Here is a 27,736-nt window from a genome sequence, read left to right as displayed (position 1 = left end):
CACTGGGGATGCGAGTAAACATGCAGATTAGAGAGAGAGAGAGAGAGAGAGAGAGAGGAGAATGGGAAGAGAAAAAAATGAAAAGGAAAGAGTGGTAGGGAAAGGGAGAGAGAGGCAGAGAAGGGAAAGAAAAGGAGAAGGACTAAGGGAGAGTTTGACAGAAAGCAGTGGTGGAAAAAGTACTCAAATGGTTTACTTAAGTAAAAGTATCAATACTGCTATGTGGAAGTACTCCGTTACAAGTGAAAGTCCGGAATTCAAAATTGACTTGAGTAAAAGTGCAAACGTATTTGTATCAAAATATACTTAAAGTAAAAGTACTAAAATGTTTGAAAATAGCAGATCTACAAGCTCACAACGCGTCGCGATGCTACGCGTTGTGAGCTTGTAGATCGGCTATTTTCAAATAGCCTAGGTATAAAATAGGACTAAAGTGGTTAACGTATGTTTTATAATGTAATAATTTATACCTGCAAAGTAACTAGTAATTAAAGTTTTCAAATAATTGTAGTGGAGTAAAACAATATTTGCCTCTGAGATGTAGTGGAGTAGAAGTAAAAGTACAGACAATTGGAAATACCGCAGTAAATCTAAAGTACCTCAAAATTGTACTTAAGTACAGTACTTGAGTAAATGTACTTAGTTACTTTACACCACTGACGTGGAGAGAGAGAGAGAGAGAGAGAGGCTACATGCAGAGTATGCAGAGCCCCCCCCCCCCCCCCCCCCCCCCCCCCCCCCCCGTCCTCTAGTAAAAGCTGGTAATGTGATCCCACTGTTTACCTTTATTCAGTTGCCTTGCAAAGTGACAACTATAACAGAGACCAGCCTTTGCATATTTTATAGTCTTTAAAAATGTCCTTTGGAATTAACTCCCTCCAGTGAACTCTGGGACTACAAAAGAAGACGAGTGCTTCTTGGGAGACCGAGTCCTTTATTCTCTGTCATCGCCGGGCTCTTTTACGGCACTCCCAATGACTCTTTAGAAGCCGTTTAAACCGCCTTTAACACCCGCGCAGGGCTTTGCAGAAACCTTGAGCTGAAAGGGCAAAGGGAAAGAAAGAGAAAAGAGAGAGAGAATACAGAGGCTCCCGCATTCTGCAGTGCAGAGGGGAAAGGGGGTTATTTTGGGGGAGCTGTATGTTGTGGCGAGCTATTCTGGTTCCAGGCATATGTGCCATTGATGGGTTTGGGTTTCGGAAATCCTCCGCTTTATGCTAATCAGGCGCAGTGTGGCAGGGCAGACGGCTCTGGTGCGGTCGGACTTGGCACTTCTACCCGGCACTCAACGTCTCTCTGCAAGGCTGCTATTACGGCGTAACCCTGTTCATAACCTAACCAAGGGACCCGTATCCCTTCTCTTCTCTTCTCTTCTCTTCTCTTCTCTTCTCTTCTCTTCTCTTCTCTTCTCTTCTCTTCTCTTCTCTTCTCTTCTCTTCTCTTCTCTTCTCTTCTCTTTGTGAATTTGACAGAAAATAAGATTATTCTGACCCCGGGGCCTTGAGCCTTGTTTTATTTTTGCTACGTAGTTCCGTGCTGGGATCTAAACAAAAAACATTGCGTGTCACACGGCATCACAACCTGCCTAAAAATAAAAATAAAGAACCAAAAAATGTCTGTACGTTGAAAATAGACTTTATAAGCCCCCTCCTTTTTCCAGGAGCAGGAGAATGGTTTGAGATACCAGTTAGCACTTGGGTGTGTGTGTGTGTGTGTGTGTGTGTGTGTGTGTGGGTGTGGGGGTCTGCCGTCTGCCCAGCCTCTCTGTGTGTATTTATTCAGCTTGTGGGAAGCGTTAAAAGCAGGGTGGGGAGTCCCACCAGGACGCTGCTGCTGTTTGGCCAGCGTTGGCAGACCTTGGTGGTATTTCACATGTGGAAGGCAGAGGGGCCTAACGTCTGGGCCACTGGGTCGACCAAACACACGGGACGGGAAAGCCTCTCACTTTGGGGAAAGGGCGGTTTCCCCCCCCCCCCCCCTGCTTTTCTCAGACCCATAACTGAACTCTCCGCAGCGTCTACTCTGTACAGGTGGTTGCTGCTGATCAGTGAAAAAAACACTTGAATTCATTTCTCAGGGTTAGGATTCAGCTCAAATTTTGAATAAAACTGGGAACGTTTTCGGGCGGGCGCTGGCCTAGCGGTCCAGGCGCAAACCACATATGGACTCTAATGTCAGCGCGTTGCGGGTTCGAATCCTGACGACCTTTGTTGCATGTCATTCCCCATCTCTCTCTCCCTGTTTCCTGTCTATCTTCACTGTGTACTATCAATAAAGGCAGAAAAGCCCCAAAAAATATTTTAAAAAAAGGGGAAAAAATAGGAAACATTTTGAGCGTTAAATTCGATTATTCCGTTTTTGAACTCGATTAAACAGTGGTAGAGAGTAAATAACTTTTACCTGGTGCCGTTTGTCAATGCATTAAAATCCAGAGTGCTCCCAAAAAAAAAAGAAAAAAAAGAAGAAGACAGCATTCTCTTATGTACGCAAAGTGCGCTTAAGTTTGACTTCTGTCAAACCCTCTTCCGGAAGGTCATGAGATAACCATCAGGTGCTTCAAGTTACGCAACGACATGTGAATGGGGCCGCTTGGTCTGCGCAAACAACATAAAGTCAGGAATTCTCTTACTTCTTTCACTTCCAAAGCATCCTCAGGGTCAGCCCCGGCGTCTATTTTTAACAGTAGAGAACAAGAGGGCATCATGCGCTCCAAACCAAGTTAACTCAGGTATTCAGAAAATCTCCCCTCCTCGTCTGCATGAACCATGGGGCATTGTGGCCTGTGACTTTATGATCATCACATTTTGGGAATTAAACACTTTTCACCCTGGCGTCCCCTATTTTTGCGTCCCTATGTCGGCATTGTGACACGTGAGCTTGTAGATCACTCTACTTTTGAAGTTACATGTATTAAAGTTCTCAGTCGCCACGACTTATTTCAGTCATTTGGATTCCGTAGAAGCCAGCATGTCTTCTGTTGAAGCATGTTGCGCACCGGAAATAGCAGATCTACAAGCTCGCAACACGTCGCAGCGCGACGTGTTGCGAGCTTGTAGATCTGCTATTTTCGGTTATCGGTCATTTTAAGATTGAAGCGTTTTTGATCAAACTAGCGATGGAATACATGTTAAGAAGCACCTTCCATAAACATGAATGGTCTCAGAAATGTCATAAAAGCAAAGGTTAATGTTAAATCTGTGATTTCTTCAACTCGTTGGCTGTATGTGGAACAGCAGCAACATCATCATCTAAATCATTATTAAACTTTCAGTCATGATAAGATACTGCCTCCCCCTGGTCAGCCGGGGCGCCTGATGGAGGTGAAAGGAACTGGTTGGAATAATGTGTTCCTTCCACGCGCTACGTCCAACCAGGGAAACTCTCCCCTGTCAGGTGACAAGAAGGTCAGTTGGCTCTCATGCATTGAAGGAGGCATGAGCTCGGCCTTGGGTGCTCCCTAGGCTGGTAGGGGGAGTGTAGTGCCCAGGATCGCTTAGAAAATTGGCACCGGGTTAAAAAAAGGGTTACAAAATCGAGGGATACAAAAAAGAAGAAGAAAAAAGGTTCAGTCATGAGATTTAATTTTGCTTTATTCCATGAAGTTATAAAACCAGTCTTGAGTGGATAAGGAAACGAGACGAAACACACCAGAACATTAAATAAACATTGTTGTGTGTGTGTGTGTGTTGTGTGGGTGGCTAATACGATTATGATCCTGTCCCAACAGGTCTGGTGACGACCACGTCGAGGCGTCTGGACAGAGAGCAGCAGGATGAACACGTCCTCGAGGTAAGAAGAAGTGCCTTGATTTGATTGTTTTGTTTAACCGTTTTAAGTGGTTAAACACTTAAGACCCTGTAGTCTTTAGAGAACCGGACTTGAGTTACAACTTGTCTACACCAGGGGGTCCTCAACAGGTGGGTCCGGGACCCGTAGGGGGCCCTTAGAGATGCTGCAGGGGGGCCCGCCAAATCTGTGTGTGATAGGGACTTCTTTTTTTACATTAACCACTTGAACCCTCGCATCCCTATTCTGGAGGGAACAATGGGTTAAAGTCGTGAACAACCGAAAATGGCCGATCTACAAGCTTCGACGCGTTGCAAGCTTGTAGATCTGACATTTTCTGTGAAGAGGTTTGGTGTAGAGGGGGAAACGAGCAGACAAAGTATTGAGTGTAAGTGGTTAAATGTCTGAAAACACACATTCAACATGAATCCTATTTGTTGTGGGGGTCCCTGATTCACTCTCTCTCAGCTATGGGTTCCTTGGCCTGAAAATGGTTGGTCTACAGTACACCAAATCTCAAGTCTCTCCAAAAATAGCCGATCTAAATGTGTTGCGACGCATTGTGAGCTTGTAGATCGGCTATGTTTGGCTAATGTTCCCACCAGAATATGGACGCTGCGGTTCAAGTGGTTACGTTTTCTACTTCTTTTTTTTCTTATGAAATGAGAAAAAACACACACACACACACACACACACACACACACACACACACACACACACACTACTAGGCTTCCGCGTCTGACGGGGGCGAGACTCCATGTCTGTTTTCAAGGTCAACCCTCTACAAGTTCCGAAAAAGGCTAAATCTCTCTCTCTCTCCACTTGCGCCTGGCTTTTGTCAGTCAGCCTACACAGCAAAATGAGAAGAGTTTGTTTAACTCTCAAAGTTAAAATGAACACGTCTGGTTTTACGGCGTTTCTTTGGCAACTGTCCAGGTGTTGCCAACGGGGGGGAAAAAGGGTCTTCACCGCGTGGACGAGGACGAGTAACTTCACCTTGTTCTGATTTCCGGAGGGGTGTGTGTGTGTGTGAGTGTGTGTGTGTCTGTGTGTGCGTTGTGGAGGATTCTGGTGACTGTTGCCTTTGTTCTTCCCCACTGTTGCGTCTCGGGGACTGAGGCATGCCGGGACAGGAAGCCAGAGTTAACGGAGAGAGCCGATGTCTGAACTTGTGGATTTTTAATTGAGATCAGTTCTCTCTTTCTCTCTCTCTCCCTCTCTCTCTTCTCTCTCTAGTCTAGTCCATCTCTCCTCTTTCTCTCCTCCTCCTCCTTCATTCTGTCTATCTCTCGCCTCTCTTCTCTCCTTCCTCCGTTTCTCCGCTCTTGGTGTGCGTGTTGATGCAGCCATGTTTGCCTTCTCGCCAGCAACAGAGGAACATGAGCAGATTGGAGGTCATTTAATGATCGTTAGAAGGTTGCACAATGCAAGCTTCATTGGATGACGATTAATGCAGATGCATTCTCTGCCAAGCCCAGTGCCGTGTGTGTGTGTGTGTGTGTGTGTGTGTGTGTGTGTGTGTGTGTGTGTGTGTGTGTGTGTGTGTGTGTGTGTGTGTGTGTGTGTGTGTGTGTGTGTGTGTGTGTGTGTGTGTGTGTGTGTGTGTGTGTGTGTGTGTGTGTGTGTGTGTGTGTGTGTCCGTGCGTTTGTGCGTGTGTGTCCGTGCGTTTGTGCGTGTGTGTGTGAGAGACCGTGCCTGCGTGCATGTTTTATACTTTGAGTGTACAGCAGGCTGCGGTAATTGCAGTCCGGGACCACAGTATATGTAATGATAGTGAAGGGGGACAGGGTGGGAGGAGTACACACAACACAAACACACGCACACACACACACACACATGAATACACCAACACACAGACGGAGACACACAGGCTCAGACTGCGTTGGCTCAGTTCCCCTGAGGCAGGCGTTTAGGAGATATTTTATTATGTCTCATCCGTTCGTCTTTATCCCTTCCATCTACAACTCGGTGATGAATGAAATCAGCCTCCGCTTCAGAAATGTGAATGTCAAGGTCTTTCAGTGAGACAAAGGAAATGCCTTCCTGCGCTCTCGGCAGAGAGAGGGCTCTTTGACCTGGTCCGTACAAAGAGAGACACCGCCGCTGTCAGGCAGACAACCGTGTCTATCCATATTTTTGCGTTTTTTTCATAATTGAATGCCATTATTTTATATTTTGTCTTGTGACATTATCACGTTAACCCACGAAGACCTGAAGACAAATGTCTTCTAAATCCTAACAGTTTTTTGAAACACTCATATTGCTATATAATATCAGTGGTTCTCAAACATTTTCATGTCAAGGACCCCCAAAATGTTGTAATTTATTTAGCCGCGGACCTCCATCTCAAAATATTTTGTTCCAGGGACCCCCCCGAAGCAAAGATTTGAGTAAAAAGTTTGCTTTAAAAAATATACATATTCAAAGATTTGCACACATTTTCACGATTTAAAAAAAATAGCAGATCTACAAGCTCATAGCACTCGGTGCCGCGCTATGAGCTTGTATATCTGTGTATCTGCTACTTTTGAAAAAGCCAAAGTATGAAATAATGGTTTGAGTGGTTACACAGATGCGTTCTCGGTTTCAATGGGTCGAAGTAGTGAAAGTAGCGTATCTACAAGCTCGCAATGCGTTGGCGTGAGCTTGTAGATTGGATGTTTTCGGCTGCGTGACACCTGCACACGTCTAAGTATATAGCTCAAGCTTGGAGAGAGGGTTTAGATATGTTTAAGCAGGAGCTGAGAGAGAGACGATTCCCAGGCTGCAACTCCTCCTCCTCCTCCTCAAAGTCCCCTGCAATTTGTTCTGTCTGCATCATCGCCTCCGCTTTGCCAGCCAGCGTTTGAACGCCATTGTGCCGGTCCAAGTTCAGCCTGTAGCCTAATTCAAAGAGAGTCGATCCTCGCCTCTGGAAAAAACCATGACGCTGGGGTTATTTACTTAAACGCTTCATCCCGAGCTGAGTCCATAAAAATCCCTGTTTGCTTTGTCCTCCCCCTTGATGAAACGCCTCTAGACATTTAATAACCATATTACTACACATTTTGGCTCGTATCAGCTTCTTTCATGCCTGGCCAAATCCAACACCCCGTATTCTTTCTGTCCAACAACCGGTCGTCCTGTGTTGGACGTCTTTATCTCCATCGACTCCCAGTCGGATCAACAGCTTTTTCCACCCACGTAACGGGTTCGAGGTTGCAGTGATGTGGTGGTTGTGTGTCGAACTTTAAGCTTCCCAAGTCTCAGAATGTTACAGTTGGTACTGGGAAATAATACGTGCCATTATGTCAACGCTGCAGTCCTATAAGTTTTATGTCAGTTCTCTCCCTCTCCCGATGGAGAGCAGGGGTCGAGACATTAAGGCTTGTCCCACTTGTCCTGACAAGTCATAAATCTTCAAGGACAAGTCCATTAAAAAAATTACTTGAAGTGACTTGAGCCCCGTTTTCACATAGCTAAACTACGGCGCCATCTAAGGTCCAATCCGGTGCGCAGGCTGCTTCAAATAACTTTATTGACATCATTAACCAGTAGGTGTCCTACCCGACACCTAGGATCTACATTTCTCAGTAGGGAGACCACCTCCAACCTCTGCAGATGTGCTAATTATGTTGTAATAATGTTTTTATGACCGTCAAGGAAAGATTTATATTAAATATTGAATGAAAATTGTACTTTTAACAGGTTTTGGGACCTTTGACCTAATTAACTTGAAAGTGGCAAAGTGAACACAGCCTGAGAAGAGCTGTGTAACCATAGTTAGTAACAATATGTGTGCGTTCATGAGCGTTAATTGGGCTGGTGTGTGTGTGTGTGTGTGTGTGTGTGTGTGTGTGTGTGCGTGTGCGTGCACGTGAGTTTTGTGGGATTCCAGCAGGAAGCTCTTTATTGAGGTAGGTCTTCCGGGAGGGGGAAGGACCCCCTGAACCTGGCGACCTGCCTCACACACACAGACCCCTAGTTTCCTTATATCCTCGGGAGAAGCTGATCTCCAGTCTGTGCGCGTGCGTGCGTGCACGTGTGTGTTAGATGCTGCCCCAGTGAATGAAGCTCTGAAATCCTATCTAGTGCTTCACAATGCTTTTGTTGCACTCTAGCTTATAGAAACAGAGGAGAGAAGAGGTTGAACATGTGGAGCAATTAGGGTGGGGGTGGAGGGGTGGTGTGTGTGTGAGTGTGAGTGTTGTTAGGGTGGGGGTAGTGTGAGTGTTGTTAGGGTAGGGGGTGGGGGGGGGGGGGTGAGTGTTGTTTGCACCAGATGCCAAGGGGGGGTGGAGGCAGTGCAGGGGGGCTTTCAGCTTTTATGACGAGATGGATGGGGGTTGGTATACTATCAAGTGTGTGTGTGTGTGTGTGTGTGTGTGTGTGTGTGTGTATGTGTGTGTATGTGTAATTATATCTCTGTGTGAGCCAACGGCAGTATGGGAATGTGACTGCACGTGTGTGTATATCTCTCCCTCTGTGTGTGTGTGTGTGTGTGTGTGTGTGTGTGTGTGTGTGTGTGTGTGTGTGGTCACATCTCTTATGTCTCTGTATTTCTGTATGCGTATGTTTCAATGTGTACGCAGTGGTGGAAAAAGTACTAAAATGTTTTACTTAAGTAAACGTATTGGTATCAAAATGTACTTAAAGTACCAAAAGTACTCATTATGCAGAATGTCGCATTTCAAGTTTTCAAATGTATACAAATCTTTTGAAAATAGCAGATCTACAAGCTCACATCGCGACGCATTATGAGCTATTTTCAAATGGCTAAAATGTATATAGGGCTGAAGTGGTTAATTTATGTATTTGTAATAATAATCGAAATAAAGTTTTCAAGTAATTGTAGTAGGGTAAAAGTACAATATTTGGATCTGAGATGTAGTGGAGTAGAAGTAAAAGTATTGGAAATTGGAAATACTCATGTAAAATACAAATACCTCAAAATTGTACTTGAGTCCATTACTTAAGTAAATGTACTTAGTTACTTTCCAACACTGTGCGTACGTACGTGTGTGTGTGTGTGTGTGTGTGTGTGTGTGTGTGTTTGTGTGCATGCTGTGCTTGTTTGTGTGTGTGTGTGTGTGTGTGAGAGAGTGTAATCGTTGGTTCATCATGTTTGAGCCAAAGTCAGGGGGGGGGGGTGGTTGAGCGCACGCCAGACCGCAGTCGGTGGTCTGAGTGGGGAGCTCTAGCGGTGGGCCCGGGGAGCTGTGCGTCTGTCTGAGGTGTGTGTGTGTGTGTGTGTGTGTGTGTGGGGTGGACATGTTAGGACATGCTCCGCTGCCAGGCGCAGACCTGCAGAGGGAGCGTAAAAAAAAAAGGGAGGAAAGGAAAAAGCCAAAAGACAAGAGGCGATTGTTCCCCTCTGTTCCACCAGCTCTCTCCTTCAGTCGTTCATTGATTTCCAGTTAGAGGCAGACAGATCTGGTATAGGCTGCAGTTTGACTGTTTGCACCCGCTTTCCTTTTTCGGGGCTTCTCTCTCTCGGGATGATTCTTGTCACAGACAATGTGGTCTCACGTGGAGAGAGAGTCCACTTTGTTGTCTGTGTCACTTATTGAGTTGGGATATTTAAAAAAAGAAAAAAAAATACAAACAAACAAGCCAATAGTCGAAAAGGGAGAGAGATGTGAGGATTGGTGTAGTGAGCGCGCGCGCGCACACGCACACACACACACACACACACACACACACACACACTTTGGCACTCAGCTTCCCCGAGGACACAGGGGCGGCAGTGGCTCAGGGGTAGAGCGGCTGGATGGAAGCCGTAAGGTTTCCAGTTCGATCCCGGGCTCCCCCAGAAGAGTTTCTGTTGAAGTGTCCTTGAGCAAGACTCTGAACCCCTAATTGCTCCCGATGAGCAGGTTGGTGCCTTGCATGGTTTCCTCCGCCATCGGTGTATGAATGTGTGTGTATGTATGAATGTAATGCACAATCTATGTAAAGCGCTTTGGATAAAAGCGCTATATAAATGCCAATAAATTCACCATTTTATACAAGGAATCTAGGTGTGTGTGTGTGTGTGTGTGTGTGTGTGTGTTTGCACATGTGTGCGTACACACTTGCACAGACACACACATTATTATCTTACTATACACAAATCCACGGAGCGCTGCCCTGTAGGGGGCGCCGCCATTGCTGCGGTGTCAGACTCGGTCAGCTGCTGCTGCGCGGTGTCATTCAGCTGCTGTCACTGACTGCTCACGTTACTCTTTTACCTGCTTTTTACTAACGCTAACTTTACAAAGATGTACAGAGAATCGGGACGAACCTGTGTAGTTTATGGCTGCTCCAACAGCCAAGCAGGTAAAGAGTAACGTCAACAGACGGACAGAACCACAGCAGAAGCTGATGAGTCTGACACCGCAGCAATGGCGGCGCCACCTACAGGGCAGCGCTCTGTGGATTCGTGTATCCTCATTCCCTTTTCTATACTGATTCACTACCACCAAGCACGAATCCTCTCTGATACACAAACAAAGTCCTCACTTGAACTTAACCTTTCCTTTATTTAACTGTAGCTCTAGCCTTAAAATAAATCCTTCTATTTGGGAGCAGCAGCAAATGTCCTGAATTCTGGCACTTAAAGGACATTTAGTCCTCATAAAGGTAGAAAAACAAGGTAACACTCACAAACACTACGTTCCTTTTGGTTAAGCGTAGTTGTGTTTCGCGAGGTTTAGTTGTTGTAATAACTTTTTAATCAACACGATTCCCTCCATTCCCATGCCCATTACAACAACGTGTGCGTCTGTTGCTCGCATTACTGGAGTCCTATCTGGACTTTCTGTCTACCTTCTGCTTTTTCAATGCCAGAGAGATAACAGGAATTGTACCAGGAGAGCAGAGGGCAGATGAACTCATCTGGCCATAATGGAAATGTTCATTACGCAGTAGACGGATGGCAAAGCGGCATATCTCTCCCGAGAGAGTGTTCCATGTTAGGAGCACACAGGGATCTTGTCATCTCATTTAATTAATTCTGCCTTCACAAACAGCACGGGCAGCTGCTGACGCTTTACGGAAACAAAACAGGGGGAAAAAAAGCATTATGTTGGTAATGGCAACCACGGCACCAAATGGTGTGTGACTGGCCCCGAAGCCCAAAGTGTTTCTGCTAAAACGCTGAGCAGATGGTTTTAAATGACTTTGTGACATTTGTTCTGGACCTTTTATTTCACCGCTTAAAGCTGGAATTGTTCACATTTCTCCCGGGCCTCAGGATGAGCGCACGAACACAGGCACACACACACACACACACACACACACGCGCCCCAGGGTCTGTATCTGCGAGACAAGATGACACTCTGGTTTGTTTAGGTCAGCTTGTGGCCCCCTTCGGTTTTCATTAAGCTCCCTCAACTGGGCACTTAAATGATTAGGGGCCATTAAAACCGAGGCACAAATTAGCAAGAAATGCTAACTGCGTTACCGGGAAACAAAAGTTCCTCCGCCCGTCCGCCGTGACTTAAATCAAGGCCTCCCAATATTCATTAGCATCGCCTCAGTCCATTGTGTGTCACTATACTTTAATGTTAATTTAACTCTGAGGATTGTACAAATCTAACCAAGATACGGGCATTTGCACTCTCTCTGGCTTACAAATGGATACTTTAACTCTCAGGGTCTTACTGTGTTTTCATGCCTTGTGTTACTGTTGGGGCTTTGCGAGGGGAAAAAAAAAGGTTGGAAGTATCATTTTATCTTTTGCAAGTTTGAAATTGATGCATTACCAGAAAACGGTTTTTTTTTTTTGTGGAGCGTTGTTTTATAGAGGCCCCATTTTGTCAGACAGAGGCATATACGAGACACAGCGATTCATCTTCCACTGCATGCTTTTTGGATTTGCTTTATTAGCCGTTTTTATCTTCAGAAAGTAGGCCTGGTGTTTTGACTTTTGCAATGAATCCATTCACAGTAAAGAAGATTAGGAGGGTAAAAACAGACAGAATAACCCATTAAGACCTGATGCCGATTCTACAAAATGTCTTCTAAATCCTTTAAAAAAAAAAGACTTATGTTACTATGTCAGTGGTTCTCAAACCTTTTCATGTCAAGGACCACCCAAAATGATATGTATTTGGCCGCGGACCCTCATCTCAAAATATTTTGTTCCAGGGACCCCCAGAAGCAAGGATTTGAGTTATAAATGTTCGCTTTAAAAAATATATATTCTAAGATTTGCAAAAAAAAATCACGATTTTTTAAAAATGGCTGATCTACAAGCTCATAGCGCGGCACTCGGTGCCGTGCTATGAGCTTGTATATCTGCTATTTTTGAATAGCCCAAACAAAGTGTAAAATAATGCTTTTTAGCTCAAATCAAAAAAATTACACAGATGCGTTCCAGGTCTTAATGGGATAAAGATGAGGTGCTGATTCATCTTCAAGCGAGGGAAGCAGCGAGTGCGTGAGCGGCCTTTGCATCAGGCACACATATGTTTCAGGATCTGAAAAAAAAAGACCCTATGACAGCTAATCCCTTTAATTTTGACAACCAATCCACTTAGTGGGGATCAGCCCTGAGCAAGCGGAAGAAAAAAGTTGTTTTGCTTTCCAACGCATCGCTGTTTATTCAAGGTTGTGGAAGTAATGACCTCCAAACGTAGCCATCTTGATCTTTTAAAGCTGCGTTGTGTGATACAATCTTGTGAAATAAATAGTCACAGTCAATGTGGCTCTTTGCGTTACAAAATATTATTTCAAACGTTTTCCTATCTTTGTTTAAACTGTGTTTACCGTGCAGCTTTCGTGTGTTGAGAAGTGAGTGTAACATTTTGGCGTTTTATAATCCCATTCATAATCAATTCTGCAATATAGAAATACTCTGTCCGGAATTTAAAATGTACTTGAGTAAAAGTACAAAAGATGCGACGCATCGTGAGCTTGTAGATCGGCTATTTTCAAAAGGCCGAAATGTATGTAGGGCTGAAGTGGTTAATGTAGGTTTTGTAAAAATAATCTAAATCTACAAAGTAACTAAAGTTTTCAAATAAATGTAGTGGAGTAAAAGTACAATATTTGGAATCCCGAGATGTAGTGGAGTGGAAGTAAAAGTATTGGAAATTGGAAACACTCAAGTAAAGTACAAATACCTCAAAAGTTTACTTAAGTACAGTACTTTAAGTAAATGTACTTGCTTACTTTACACCACTGCTTCCCACCTCTTCAGCTTGATGATAACATAACTCTGTGACAGACAGAGGATGTTGAGCGAGGAGGAGGAACAACAGGGGAGGAGGAGAGATGTCTTGTCTTGAAACACAGCAGCTTGTCATAATAATAATAATTCCCCTTGTTTATCGCTATATAACGCTCGCCTGTTGCACAATGAACCTTTTTAAGAATTCACAGCATAGCGTCCCTACACTTGTGTAGCATTATCTCTTGGTGTTTCTACATAATTACCGCTGCATCTCGGGTCTCTTTGAATGTGTTTTATGATGACAACGTGATATCACTTACTGTGTTTGTTATTTTATTACGGCTCATTTTTCTCTTTTTCCTGACATATTGCCTGTATTACCAGACTGAACAATTGTTGACGTTGGCTTTTAGGCTATACGGATATTGTTGCTGTAGGGTAGGAAACCTTGTATCTCAATATTTCGACTTTTTTTATGTTTTTCCCCCTTAGGCCCTACTCAGTGGTGTAAAGTAACTAAGTACATTTACTCAAGTACTGTACTTAAGTATGATTTTGAGGCATTTTTACTTTTCCCAATTTCGGTACTTTTACTTCTACTCCACTACATCTCAGAGGCAAATATTGTACTTTTACTCCACTACAATTATTTGAAAACTTTAGTTACTAGTTACTTTGTAGATTTTGATTATTATTACAAAACATACATTAACCACTTCAGCCCTATATGCATTTCGGCCATTTGAAAATAGCCGATTTACAAGCTCACAATGCGTCGCGATGTGACGCATTGTGAGCAGAGTTCTTGAATCAATCACTTAGCCAGCCATCCAAACAACAGACTTTTTACATGTTTTTTCATCAACAATCAACCAACCAGTCAATCAGCGAATCAATAATCATCATCATCAATGAATCAATCGGTCAGCCAATAAGTCTATGCTTTTCTTCCTCATTCTACAGATCACCGTCATCGACCACGGCGTGCCGGCCAAGTCCACCACGGTGCGCGTCATCGTCAAGGTCCTGGACGAGAACGACAACCGGCCTCTCTTCCTGGAGAAGATCTACAAGATCAAGCTCCCGGAGCGCGAGAGGCCGGAGAAGGAGAGGTCGGCCAAGCGGGACCCGGTGTACCGGGTCATCGCCTCGGACCGCGACAACGGCCCCAACGCCGAGATCTCCTACAGCATCGAGGAGGGCAACGAGCACGGCAAGTTCTTCATCGAGCCCAAGACGGGCCTGGTGTCCTCCAAGAAGTTCTCCGCTGCGGGGGATTACGACATTCTCACAGTGAGTATATCATGTGTGGGATAGCGGAGGGGATCCCATAACGAAAGGGAGGGGTTTCTGTACATTGAAAAAAAAGAACCGGAAGGTACATGTATTTTGGATAATAGACAGAAAGTGTATTTTGAGTGACCAAAATAAATATATATTTTTTTCAAATGAAAATAATAAAAGAATAATAAATGAAAAAAGTAATCGAAAAAACACGGCCCCCTCACCTATTACGGGGGCAGTATGAGTCACCAGAACCAAGGACGGGTGTTTTCGATGAATCTATCATGGTTAAAATGCAGTTTGAAGTTACAATGGGTTTGTATAGGAAGGGGGCGTGTCTGATACAATTAATATAAAATATCTAAATACTGAATCAAGCAACTTAAAAACTGTCTTGGGGGCTGACAAAAGCCTGAGTAGACGATAAAATAAAATAAAAGTGAAATATCCCTTTAACTAGTGAACAAACAGCTACACAGGTGCCGGTAGCTTTATCAACCGCACAATCATATTGTCCCCGGTTCAATTCAAGACCTGTGTTATATGTTGCCCCCACCCCACGCTAACTTATTTCTCTCTGCATTCCAAATCTAAATTAAGATAAAGTCACATAAGGTAAAAGAAAATGGCAACACATAAAACAACCCATATGGACACACACTCTAATAAACACTTATTACAATTATTAAACTACACATAATTTCCCCCCACTCCTTTAAGTAGTAGTGTCCCCTGGTATTCATAACTAAATCCAGAGTGTATTTTTAACTCTGAGAGTATAAGAATGTCTCAACACTCAGTAGAGTTAAACTAGGACTCCAGATTTGACTGTGTAGGATGTTTGGACTGGTCTGGGTCAGATGTTTGGAGGTTGTTTAGACTAGTCTCTTAGGAGTAAACGGATCTTCATACCAGCTCCATGTCTACTGAGGGATAACATCGGGAGTGTTGCATCAGGGATGATGCCACCATATTGACCCGTTCCACCCAAATGTTCTCTAGAACTCTCTCTGTCTCTCTTTATTTAATCCTTACAAGCTATCGTTAACCTGGCGTTTCAGAAAAACAAAAAACAGGCTGTGCTTTAAATAGCAGTGGGGATTTTTTAAGGTAACACACGTTGTTGACTGATTAGCCGTGTCACTCGGAGGCATAACTCCCATGCAATCTTAGGAATCATGTTGAATTGAGCTGACAAGCAGTCAAAGATGCACGCCAGATGCCAAAGCGAAGCTCTGCCTATCATACCATCAATTTCTGCAACATTCTTTGTACAGTAACCTCCGGGATGTGTTGTGTCTAGCGCATTCTGAAAGAACATCGCCCCAACGAGAATAAAGGCTCATCTCTCTGATTAATCCATTTAGACGGGGAACGCATCTGTGTGTCATTTTTAGATTTCTTTGGCTAGTCAAAAATAGCAGATATACAAGCTCATAGCGCGGCACCGAGTGCCGCGCCATGAGCTTGTAGATCTGCTATTTTTGAAAAATCTTCAAAATTGGTGCAAATCTTTGAATGTGTTTATTTTTTTTAAGCAAACATTTGTAACTCAAATCTTTGCTTCTGGGGAATTCTACAAATGTCTTCTAAATACTAAGTAAAAAAAAAAAAAAAACTATAAACTATAATCAGTGATTCTCAAACTTTTCCATGTCTTTTCACCCAAAGTTATATGTATTTGGCCTGTTCCAGGGACCCCCCCAGAAGCAAAGATTTGAGTTACAAATGTTCACTTAAAACTCAAATATTTGCACACATTTTTATGATTTTTCTAAAATAGCAGATCTACAAGCTCATAGTGCCGCGCTATGAGCTTGTATATCTGCTATTTTTGAATAGCCAAAGACATGACACAGATGCGTTCCCGGTCTTAATGGGTTAAAAGTGTGGAACGTGTCAGCAAGTTGGAATTTGATCTATTTTTCTCCCTTCACTCTGCAACACAAAACACTGAGACAAAAATCTTGTCTCATATCGGAATCCGATTCATTAACAATATGCATTTGTTTGTATTAGGAACTTGTCTCAGGCAAACGATTAGGCCCGACCGAGTCATGCATCAGTTATAATAAAGACTTTCACAACCTTACATCCAATTACAATATAAACAATGGATTGTATCACTGTGCTAACTTACAGACTAACAAAGTGGATTGTGTGTGTAGACTAGAGGATCCATTTGTATCCATTTGTAACCGCTAGAGTGCACAAATGAAACCAAATGGAGCTTATACGGGTCCATTTGGTTTAATTTGTATTCTCTCAGAGTTAAATTAACACGTGACAGTTTTACAGACCAGGATGCTATATATGAACAAATGGCACCTTACTTAGACTTACTTAGTTCCTCCCGTTCCTATTGGAACATTGGGCGACGAGTCTTCTCCATTTACTCCATTACAAATGGCACCAGTTCCTGCGTTAATGTATGTGACACAAACATCCACGTCTTTCTCAGATCAAAGCGGTGGACAACGGCCGCCCTCAGAAGTCCTCCACCTGTCGCCTGCACATCGAGTGGATCCCCAAGCCGGAGGTGCAGGCCGACGCGTCTCCACTGGTGTTTGAGGAGGCGCCCTTCTCCTTCTCCGTCATGGAGAGCGATCGCGTGGCCCACATGGTGGGCGTCATCACCACCGAAACCTCCGACGTTCCCGTGTGGTTTGAAATCACAGGTACAGACACACACACACACACACACACACACACCGATTAGTGCGTCCGATCTGGAGTTCCTTAAGTTGTGTGTGTGTGCGAGTGTATTTGTCAAATTGATTGTGGGTGTGTGTCTAACTTTCAGTGTTTCCAGGTGAAATTAATGCACTATATGTTATGCAATATATTTGTGTGTGTGTGTGTGTGTGTGCGTGCGCGTGTGTGTGTGTGTGTGTGTTTGCGCACGCGCGACGTGTGTGTGTGTGTGTGTGTGTGTGTGTGTGTGTGCGCGTGTGTGTGCGTGCGCATGCAAGTGCATTGGGATAATCTTAATCTAGCTTGTCTTTAACACTAGTACTCTCAGATCTACAAACTAACTTCTCCTGTTGAGTAAGATAAACTTTTCTTGACTTTGACTACTTAGCCTGAGATGAACTCTGTGCATGAAACAACTTTTATAATACCTTTTTCTGTGTGAACGCTTGACTTCTCTCTCTCCCTCTCCCTCTCTCTCTCTCCCTCTCCTACCTTTACCTCTGTCTAATCAATTTGTCACTGACATTTTTCTTCTCTTTTCTCTTCTTTATTTTTCTCTGGAATGTTCTTTCTGGATGGATTTTTTTTTTCTCATTATTATTCCATTTGCAAGGCGACGTAGAGGCTACTGAGATGTTTTACATTCTTCAGATGGCTTGTGACCACAACTGTACAGCAGAAGGTAGCTGCTGCGTATTAAGAGATGGCCATGCAGTGTTTGCTTGTCCTGTCTGTGGTGTGTTGTGAGCTGTGGTTAAAATGTGCCGTGTCACCCCCCTCTCCCAAAACCATCACATGACATGAGTTATAGTGGGAAATTTGGATAAATGGCCAATTAGGAAATATGTGTGTATATATGTTATAGATTATCATCCCAGGAATTCGTCGTTTTATAATTTGCTTATCACATACATACTGTAACACCATAGTCTTAGTTATTCACTTACAATGAGTAAATAGCAATTGATCAGCAGCAATTCCACCTTGCGGCCATGCTGGACGTGTAGAGTTCAGCTAGATAGCTGAACTCTACACGTCCAACATGGACACAAGGTGGCATAGATGGCTCACAGTGATAGTTTAGAGGTAGAACTTGCTAATTGGCAGCTAATGCCGTATTGATAACAGTCCCTCTCCCTCTCTTGTGCTGATCAAGCTCCCCTAGTCTCTCTAACTATGTCCATATTTGGATATAATCAATTTGATGATTTCGGGGGTCTCCATATATAGGCTTATGATGTCAGACACAACAGAAATTATTGCTATGTTGTCAGTCAGCTATAATTGCAGTATTGTGACATCAGGCATGTCCATAATTGGGCATACTCCAGGCACTTAGTACTGTGACGTAACAGTTGCCTATTATCGTTGATTTGCGTTGATGGAGGAGATTTATGGGCATAATCTGGACACACGCCCGCTGACAACTGACCGTTGTGTCAGTCATGTCCGTATTTGGACTGATAACTTCACACCACGTTATCAGACTGCCTGTCATTGCTGGGTTATTGTATTGAATAACCTTTAACATTCGTGCCTCACGTCGCAAATGTCCAGTCCATATATGGCCATATGCGTGTGCACCCACCACAACTTGAACTTCATGTTAGTAGATAATACTAAAAATGATAATAGTGCAGTTTGTATTGTGTAGTTGTATACAGTGTTGCCAGATTCTGTGAGAGAAACAAGCAACCAGGTCTAGGAAAACAAGCCCAAAAGAAGGGACTATGGGCCACATGAGCACTTTAAAACACATACATCAGCTATTTGAAAATAGCAGATCTACAAGCTCACAACGCGTCGCATCACGACACGTTGTGAGCTTGTAGATCTGCTATTTTCAAATACAATCTTGGGGGAAAATTATAATAAGCAGACCTGGCAACACTGGTTGTATAGCAGTATATATCGAGCAGCATTCTTCCTGTTGACATTGTTAGCTCTCTGACAGTTCCACCCCCCCCCCCACCACCACCACCCCTCCCCTTTCATTCAGTGTTAGCATAGCGTTGTTAGCTGTCCTGCCATCTCTAACGTGCTGTTCCCTCTCCATTGTTTGCCCACATCCCCCTCCCTCCCTCCCACCTCCATCACCACACAACAACAAAAAAAAACGACTCGACAGGTGGCAATTATGACAACCGCTTTGACGTGGGCAAGGCCAGCGGGACGCTGATCGTGGCGAGGCCCCTCGACGCCGAGCTGAAATCAAATTACAACCTGACGGTGGAGGCTACCGACGGCAACAGAACCATCAGCACCCAGGTAATTGAACCCGCTAATGAAACACTGGATGCCGCCATGACGGCTTGTCATGGTAGTGTGAATATTGTGAAGGGGAGGGTGGGAGCAGTGGTGTAAAGTAACTAAGTACATTTACTCAAGTACTTAACTGTACTTTTGAGGATTTTTTTACTTTACTGTAGTATTTCCCATTTTCAGTACTTTTACTTCTACTCCACTATATCTCAGAGGCAAATATTGTACTTTTACTCCACTACAATTATTTGACAACTTACTTGTTACTTTGCAGATATACATTATTACATTATAAAACATACATTAACCACTTTAGCCCTATTTTATACATAGGCTATTTGAAAATAGCCGATCCACAAGCTCACAACGCGCCGCGACGTGTTGTGAGCTTGTAGATCTACTATTTTCAAACATTTTTGTACTTCTACTTTTGATACTTTAAGTGCATTTTGATACCAATACATTTGTACTTTTACTCAAGTAATCTTTTAATTTCGTGACTTTTACTTGTAGCAGAGTACTTCTACATTGCAGCATTGATACTTTTACTTAAGTAGAACATTTGAGTACTTTTTCCACCACTGCATGACGGCTTGTCATGGTAGTGTGAATATTCTGAAGGGAGGGTGGGAGGAAGAGAGACAGACAGACAGACAGACAGACAAACAGACAGAGAGGGACAGACAGAGAGGGACAGACAGACGGAGTCAGGGAGGAAAGCTTGGCAGATGGAGAGCTGCAGGAAGGTACAGAAGGAGGGGTAGAGGAGGATGGAGACGGAGTAATAGAGAGATGAAAGAGATGGGAAAAGGGAAGTGTAGAGTGAAAGAGGGAACAGTGTTGGTGTTTTATGAATGTCATCATCAGTGGTGGAAGAAGTACTTAAATAAAAGTAGCAATAACACAGTATAGAAATACTAGTAAAAGTCCTGTGTTCAAAATTTGACATGAGTAAAAGTACAAAAGTATTAGCATCAACATTTACTTACAGTACCAAAGTAAAAGTACTTATTTCAAAAAAGCACATCTACAAGCTCACAACGTGTCACATTGTGACTCGTTGTGAGAGTTTTTAGATAAGTATAAAAGAGGGCTACATTGGTTAATGAATGTTTTGTAGTAATAATGTAAATCTGCAAAGTAACTAGTATTTAAAGCTGTCAAATAATTGTAGTGGAGTAAAAAGTGAATATTTGCCTCTGAGATGTAGTGGAGTAGAAGTATAGAATATTGAAAAATGGAAAGTACCTCTAAATTATACTTAAATACAGTACTTGAGTAAATATACTCACTGAATGTCATGAAGTTCTCTTAAAGGGGTCATCTGAACTGAATCCTGTCCCAGTGGTAAATGAATGCAGTTGATGCTTTTTCATTTGAATTGAATTTTTCTGGGTTGCAAAGATTGATTTGATCCAGCTGATTTCTCCGCTGAATCCTTGAGCGCTAAAGTTGTTGTAATGTGTTCTCTAAGTTGCGTTCCATCGGGAGTCTTTAGGCCACGCTATTATATTTTAGTTCATTTTCATCATTTCACTGAGCTGTGTTTACTGTGTCTGTATGTCTACATGGAATACATGTCCCCAAAATGACATCATTAAGAGGATAAATTCTAAACTATAAAACTCTCATTAACTTAAGACAAATGGACGTGTGTGTGTGTGTGTGTGTGTGTGTGTGTGTGTGTGGGTGAGATGGCTTATAGTTTATTGGGATATATATGAGATTGTGTGCGTAAATAATTTGTTTGTTTATTTTAAGAAATAGCCCTTTTAAATTGACAGCACATAAGAATGTCTTTGTGATGTATATTAAATGCGTGGACATTTACATATCTACCCCACTAACCCACTTGTTGGCAGGCAGAATATGGCCGGTTGTTGTCATTGGCGGAATGCAACATGTTTAACTTGTTGGTAAAAATGCACACGGAAAATATTTGCTGCTGAAGGATAATTCACACGTTTGATGGCAGGTTTCACACAAAGGCTTGTCCTTGGAACATATTTGAATGTGATGTAAATAAAAATGGTAAACGGTGCATTTATATAGCGCTTTTATCCAAAGCGCATTACATAGATTGTGCATTACATTCACCCATTCACACACACATTCATACACCGATGGCGGAGGAAACCATGCAAGGCACCAACCTGCTCATTGGGAGCAATGGATGTGTATTAAGGTCAGGAATGTATAGGTGCATTTTGAACCTGTCAAGGAACGAGTAGTTGAGACCATTTCTTGAATATTGCCGCTGTCTGTCAGAAACCTTGAATCTCCATATTTCACATTTTTGTTGTTCATGAATGAATGTCCGACTTCATCATACAAGAGAATCATCAGAAAATGTGTGAAAATAGTGGATCTACAAGCTGCAAGATTTTGACGTGCCCATAGCTGTGCCTTGTCCACAAAACATTTGAAAAAAACACTGATCTAGAGATGTGGGGTCTGAAAGATGCTGGCAAAGCTCTTGACTCTACATATGGCTGCATACAGTACCTTGACGATGCTTCCATTTTAATTTGGAAAAGCCTGTACACAACCCTGGACCCTGTGTTATTTATTTGGTGTTGCCTCAAGTCCTGTATTAACTTGTCTAGAAAATCTGGCAGGCCATTAGAAAATAACGATAAAACATTCCCTTACATGTTCCCTGATGGCAGTCATTCAATATGGATGAACTTCAGCTGAGATGAAGTTAGACCAGAAAGTAACTAAGTACTTTTTTTTTTTTAAAGTTAAGTACAATTTTGAGGTAAATACTTTTACTTCTACTCCACTACATCCCAGAGGTAAATGCTGTACTTTTTACTCCGGTACAATCATTTGAAAACTTTACTAGTTACTTAGTAACAAATTAGATTATTATTACAAAACATACATTAACCCCTTCAGCCCTATATACATTTTTGGCCATTTGAAAATAGCCGATCTACAAGCTCACAATGCGTCGCATCGAGCTTGTAGATCTGCTATTTTCAAAAGGTTTTTACACATTTTATGCATTTGAAAACCTTTGAAATGGGACCTTCTGCATAATGAGTACTTTTACTCCTGGTACTTTAAGTACATTTTGATACCAATACTTTTGTACTTTTACTCAAGTAAATGTTGAATTCAGGACTTTTACTTGTACCAGAGTATTTCTACATTGCAGTATTGATACTTTTACTTAAGTAAAACATTTGAGTACTGAGTTAGTGGGTTCTTCTGACTCTCTGGGCTTTAAGTGGTGGTCCTGGTGGTGGGTCCACATTCCTCTTCCTATACCGTCTGCCTGCCATCTCTCCTCTCAGCAGCAGCAGAAAGTACTCCTTTTCTTTTTTTTTCTCCCCCCATCGGCGGGGAGCTCCAGGAATCTTCCATTGTCTCATTCCCCAGGCAGGGCGAGCATGCTGCATGGTGCCGTCTAGCCAGAGGTTCTTTTTTTAAAGTGTGCATTCCTCTGCGTTCTCTCCTTCCTCCTGGTCGTCCCTCTGCTCCGCTCCTTGAGCCGGGGAGCGCTTTCATGTGCGTTTGCCTCTGCATGGGATTCTTATGTGAGTCGGGGGGGCTAAATAAATACCTTATGCCACATGTTGCATCTTTCTGCACATCTTGCACCCAGCCAAATGTATTCATATTGCGTCATATTGGTCAGAATTGATTGAGAGGATAGCCCCTTGAGATGCAGCATCTCCTTTTAGAGGGGGTCCTATGCACATACGTAAAGCATTACATACAGTGCAAGTACACAACACACAATGCACACATGTACAGATGCAATTAGCTTGCTCACCCTCTGCCACCCACACCCCCAGCCCTCAACTCATTTTAACCCATTGAGGCCTGAGGTTCCGATTCCGCAAAATGTCTTCTAAATCCTAACAGTTTTTTGAAAAAACTAATGTCAAGGATCCCAAAATGTGTATGTATTTGGCCGCAGACCCCCATCTCAAAATATTTTGTTCCAGGGACCCCCAGAAGCAAAGATTTGAGTTACAAACGTTCGCTTTAAAAATATATATATTCAAAGATTTGCACAAATGTTCTGCATTTTTAAAAAATAGCAGATCTACAAGCTCATAGCGCGGCACTCGGTGCCGCGCTATGAGCTTGTATGTCTGCTATTTTTGAATAGCCAAAGTGTAAAATAATGCTTTTTAGCTCAAATCAAAAAATGACACGGATGCGTCCCAGGTCTTAATGGGTTAAACAAAGAAATGGAGAATACAGTACTATGACCTGTATCAAAGTCAGAAATAAACGTAAGCACAAGCAGTGCTAAAAGCATGAACAGGTAGTTTCGAGATGTGAATACAAGGAGGTCCTGAAGCGGCCAAGAGAGGTAACAGATCTGAGAGAAAGAGGAAGATTGTTTCGGTCAAATGGAGCTTTAGTGGAGTGACCTGCGTCCAACTTCAGAAAAGATTCTTTTGGGAACAGTAAAATAGGGATGTTGTGTATTTCTAAGTGGGTATGGTGATGTATAGTATATGGTTCCAGAGACTGTTTCAAGTAAGAAGGACAGTCTGAACACATTTAAAAAGGAATAGGTACCAGTGAAGTTGCCTTGACAACGGCTATTAAAAAATATGTATAATCTTGAAAAAAATTGGAATGTTTTATAAGCGATTTAACAACGCAATTCTTGTATGGGGGTCTCTGGCACAAAATATCTTCTGACGGGGGTCCGTGGCCAAATACATATTAATTCGGGGGGGAACTTGACATGAAAATGTATGAGAGCCACTGGTATAGGATTCACCATGTTTGGCCCACCTCTTCCGCAAAAGGTGGTAGTGGGGGAGGTGTGTGTGTATGTGTGCGTGTCTGTGTGTGTGTGTGTAGGGGTGTGTGTGTGGGTGGGGTTGGGGGGTAGGGGTCGTCCAGCGGACCGCAGCCTGAGAAGAATCCATTTGTTGTCACTACGTATGAATGAGGCTTTTCATCAACCCGAGCCCCTTGGCCATTGAGGCGCTGCCTCCGCCGCCATCTCAGTGGCGTCCTCCTCCAGTTCAACAACCTTCAGCAAAACGTTCAGGGTCAATAACCTGCCGTCACAGCCGTGACGTGCACTATAGCTGCCATTCCTCCTTCCATGTCCCTTTGTTTGAGATTATTGATAAAGTAATTAGGACATGAAAAGTGAGACGGAATTAAAGGCTAGAGGCATTGACATGTGACACAGGGCCATAGGTCACGTTTGAAGACCCTGATGTAGCAACTGATGGGCCATTGTGGCATGTGAAGTAGCTAGCGTTAGCTGACAGGAAGACACCTTTTGAGGAGAGAAACGCTTCATCTGTGGGGCTGCCAGAAACGGATATACAGTGGTGGAAAAAGTACTCAAATGTATCAATACTGCAATGTAGAAATACTTTTGTTACAAGTAAAAGTCCGGAATTTAAAATTGGCTTGAGTAAAAGTACAAAAGTATTGGTATCAAAATGTACTTAAAAGTATGAAAAGTAGAACGTACTCATTATGCAAAATGTCCTGTTTCACAAGTTTTTAAATGTATAAAAAAACTTTTGAAAATAGCCGATCTACAAGCTCACAATGCGTCGCGGTGCGACGCATTGTGAGCTTGTAGATCGGCTATTTTCAAATGGCCGAAATGTATATAGGGCTGAAGTGGTTAATGTATGTTTTGTAATAATAATCAAAATCTAACTAGTAACTAAAGTTTTCAAATAATAATAGTGGAGTAAAATGTACAATATTTGCCTCTGAGATGTAGTGCTGTAGAAGTAATTAAAGTATTGAAATGTGGACATACTCCAGTAAAGTAAAAGTACCTCACGATTGTACTTGAGTACAGTACTTGAGTAAATAGTACTCAGCTACTTTCCACCACTGCGGCGGATATACACTCTGGAAATGAACCTTAGTTAGCGGGGCATACTGACTTTTTTCCACTCCAAAATGATCACACTCAAAAGGTGGGTCACGTTTCCGAAAAACTATAAATATCGCTGCGTTCCGCTGTCTTTTGTCCCATGGCGGCGTGCGTTCGTTGACCAGAACAGCTCATATGTCTGTCCACAAAGGGGAAAATGACATAACACAATTAGTCACGGCACCGACGTGGCTTCAAAGCCATAAGGCTCGTCTTTTCTCAGTAGCGTCGGACCTCATTAGCATGAAGCGCTTTGTAGACTCCCCCTCAGCCATCACAGTCCATCCTGTTACAGGCCTACACACAAGGAAGAGACACATTTTCACCTCTGTGTGTGTGTGTGAGGGGGGGGGGGGGGGGGGGAGTGTGTAAAAGCAGTGGTGTAAAGTTAAGTACAGTTACTCAAGTACTGTACAGTTTTTAGGTATTTTTTCTTTACTGGAGTATTTCCAATTTTCATTACTTTTACTTCTACTCCACTTCATCTCAGAGGCAAATATTGTACTTTTGCTACACTACAATTATATGAAAACTTTAGTTACTAGTTACTTTGCAGATATAAATTATTATATTATAAAACATACATTAATCACTTTAGCCCTATTTTATACATAGGCTATTTGAAAATAGCAGATCTACAAGTTTGCGTTGTGAGCTTGCAGATCAGCTGTTTACAAACATTTTAGTACTTTTACTTTTGGTACTTTAAGTATATTTTGATGCCAATAGCCGATATCTACGCCAGGTTGAAAGCCTGTTGAGGTGTGAGAAGTATATTTTTTTGGGTGTGCAGATATAACGGCCGTTTCTGCTAAAGACATTTATCTACTGTCGTGAATGATTCACCACATGCAGTAGTAGAGCCCAGACTGACATTTTGGTATTCCATGCACGCTTCTAATGGCTTGTCAGTGAGGCTGAGGTGACGGTATAGCTCTGAAAGAGCACAGACGGAGCTGAAGTGAGGAGGGGATTGAACCTGTGACATTTCTGTTGCAGGACAGACACTCTTGCCACTATAGGCTACCTTTGCCACCCCTCATAGACTGTTGAAAGTTAAGATGTTGCTCGATGCAAGTACAATGTTTTAGGAAAACGGGCTTCAATCCAGTATCTGCACAGCTTGTGGTTATTAATGATTTAGTTCTACACAGCCTTGACATTTCCTTAATGAGAGTAATTACTTTAATTTACCTGTAAGTGGATTCTTTTGATTATGTTGAGAGACATCAAGTCTCTGGGCTTGGCAAAATATAAAAAGAAATGAAATCTCAGTCTTCACAGTTTAAATAAAGAGTGTGTGTGTGTGTGTGTGTGTGTGTGTGTGTGTGTGTGTGTGTGTGTGTGTGTGTGTGTGTGTGTGTGTGTGTGTGTGTGTGTGTGTGTGTGTGTGTGTGTGTGTGTGTGTGTGTGTGTGTGTGTGTGTGTGTGTGTGTGTGTGTGTGTGTGCGTTTAGTTTAGTTTAGTTTAGTTTAGTTTAGTTTAGTTTAGTTTAGTAATAGGATGCTGTTTCACCTTTTGTAGTGCTGCAGCATTTCACAGAGCCTGGACTTTCCGCAGTTTTAGATTTCCCCCAACACACACACAGCACACCTCGTGAAAAGTCTGACTTATCTATTCCTCAAATCAAAGTCATGTGCAGGCCGCGCTGCCAGACTGGCTGGCCTATTTCCCCCCTCTCCCTGGAATGTATTCTGTTTTTTTTTTTCTTCATCTCCTTACTTCTCTCCTTCCCTCCCTCCCTCTAGCTCTTTTATTTATTTATTTCTGATGCACAGCCTTTCATTCTAGTGTGCAGAAGCTGTGCATTTGGTTAGGTTTGGCCGCGGCATTGCATTGGATTACAATAATTCTGTTTTTCGGGGGGAGGAGGGGGAGGGTTTGGAATGAAACCCCCCCCCCGAACATGAACAGCCTACTGTTGTTAATCCCGTGTTGGGAACGTGTAGCGGTGCTCAGTGCCAGTGTCCTGCATGTGCCCAGAATCTGTCACCTGGCAGGGAAGGTGTGTGTGTGTGCTGGGGATGGCATCCTCTCTATGTGCATGGCGATGGGCTGGGTTGCTGTGAAAGCCCCCCATGCCGTCGGTGCTTGTCCGTCACGTTCAGATTGCAGGTAAATTCCAAGATTTCCCTAGATTTAAAAGTGAAGTGTGAAAGAACAACCTCCAAAAGCTATAATACCCCGTTAACCCGCCAGCATCCACCTTCTGCGGGAACAAGAGCCACAAATCTACAGAAGATCTACAAGCTCACAATGCGTCGTGTTTTTTTAGCGATGCGCTGTGAGCAATTTTTGTGGCTGTTTTTGGCAAAGAGATTTGGTGTATAGAGGGAAAAAGAGCAGCCCAAGTACAGAGCCAACTCGGGTCAAATTTAATACGTCTAAGGGGTTTAAAGTCTGGTTAGTTTTGTCGTCGTCCCCGTCACCCCCCCGGTGTCGTCCGTGGCTGTTGGATGTTGTCGGATGTGCTGGGTGGTCCGTGTGGTCCACTGTGGCTCCAGGAAGACGTCTGAGGGATCAGCTGATCCGGCCGAGGGGATCAAGCATTCCAACACGGACCAGAAGGAGCAATGCCAAGCAGGCAGCCTTGGCCTGAAACACAGAACACCCCCCCCCCCCCACCCCCCTCTCTCTCTCTCTGTTTTCACTCTCAGCTCTCTCTCTCTCTCTCTCTCTGTTTTTC

General features: G+C 43.2%; 1 protein-coding gene across 3 annotated transcripts in view; it reads left to right on the top strand.

Annotated features, from left to right (window-relative positions):
- fat1a (FAT atypical cadherin 1a) overlaps positions 1-27,736 on the top strand; it is a 113,484-nt gene that overhangs the window by 37,502 nt on the left and 48,246 nt on the right. For all 3 annotated transcript variants that reach the window (XM_080419612.1, XM_080419613.1, XM_080419611.1), the window contains exons 4-7: positions 3,728-3,789; positions 13,887-14,216; positions 16,669-16,885; positions 19,030-19,169. In XM_080419612.1, coding sequence (XP_080275738.1) covers positions 3,728-3,789; positions 13,887-14,216; positions 16,669-16,885; positions 19,030-19,169 — 749 coding nt within the window. The remainder of the gene's footprint in view (positions 1-3,727; positions 3,790-13,886; positions 14,217-16,668; positions 16,886-19,029; positions 19,170-27,736) is intronic.

This window comes from Gymnoscopelus braueri, assembly GCF_963280865.1.
Source record: "Gymnoscopelus braueri genome assembly, chromosome: 2".
NCBI classification, from domain to species: Eukaryota; Metazoa; Chordata; class Actinopteri; order Myctophiformes; family Myctophidae; genus Gymnoscopelus; species Gymnoscopelus braueri.
This window is presented reverse-complemented; position numbering and strand designations above follow the sequence as displayed.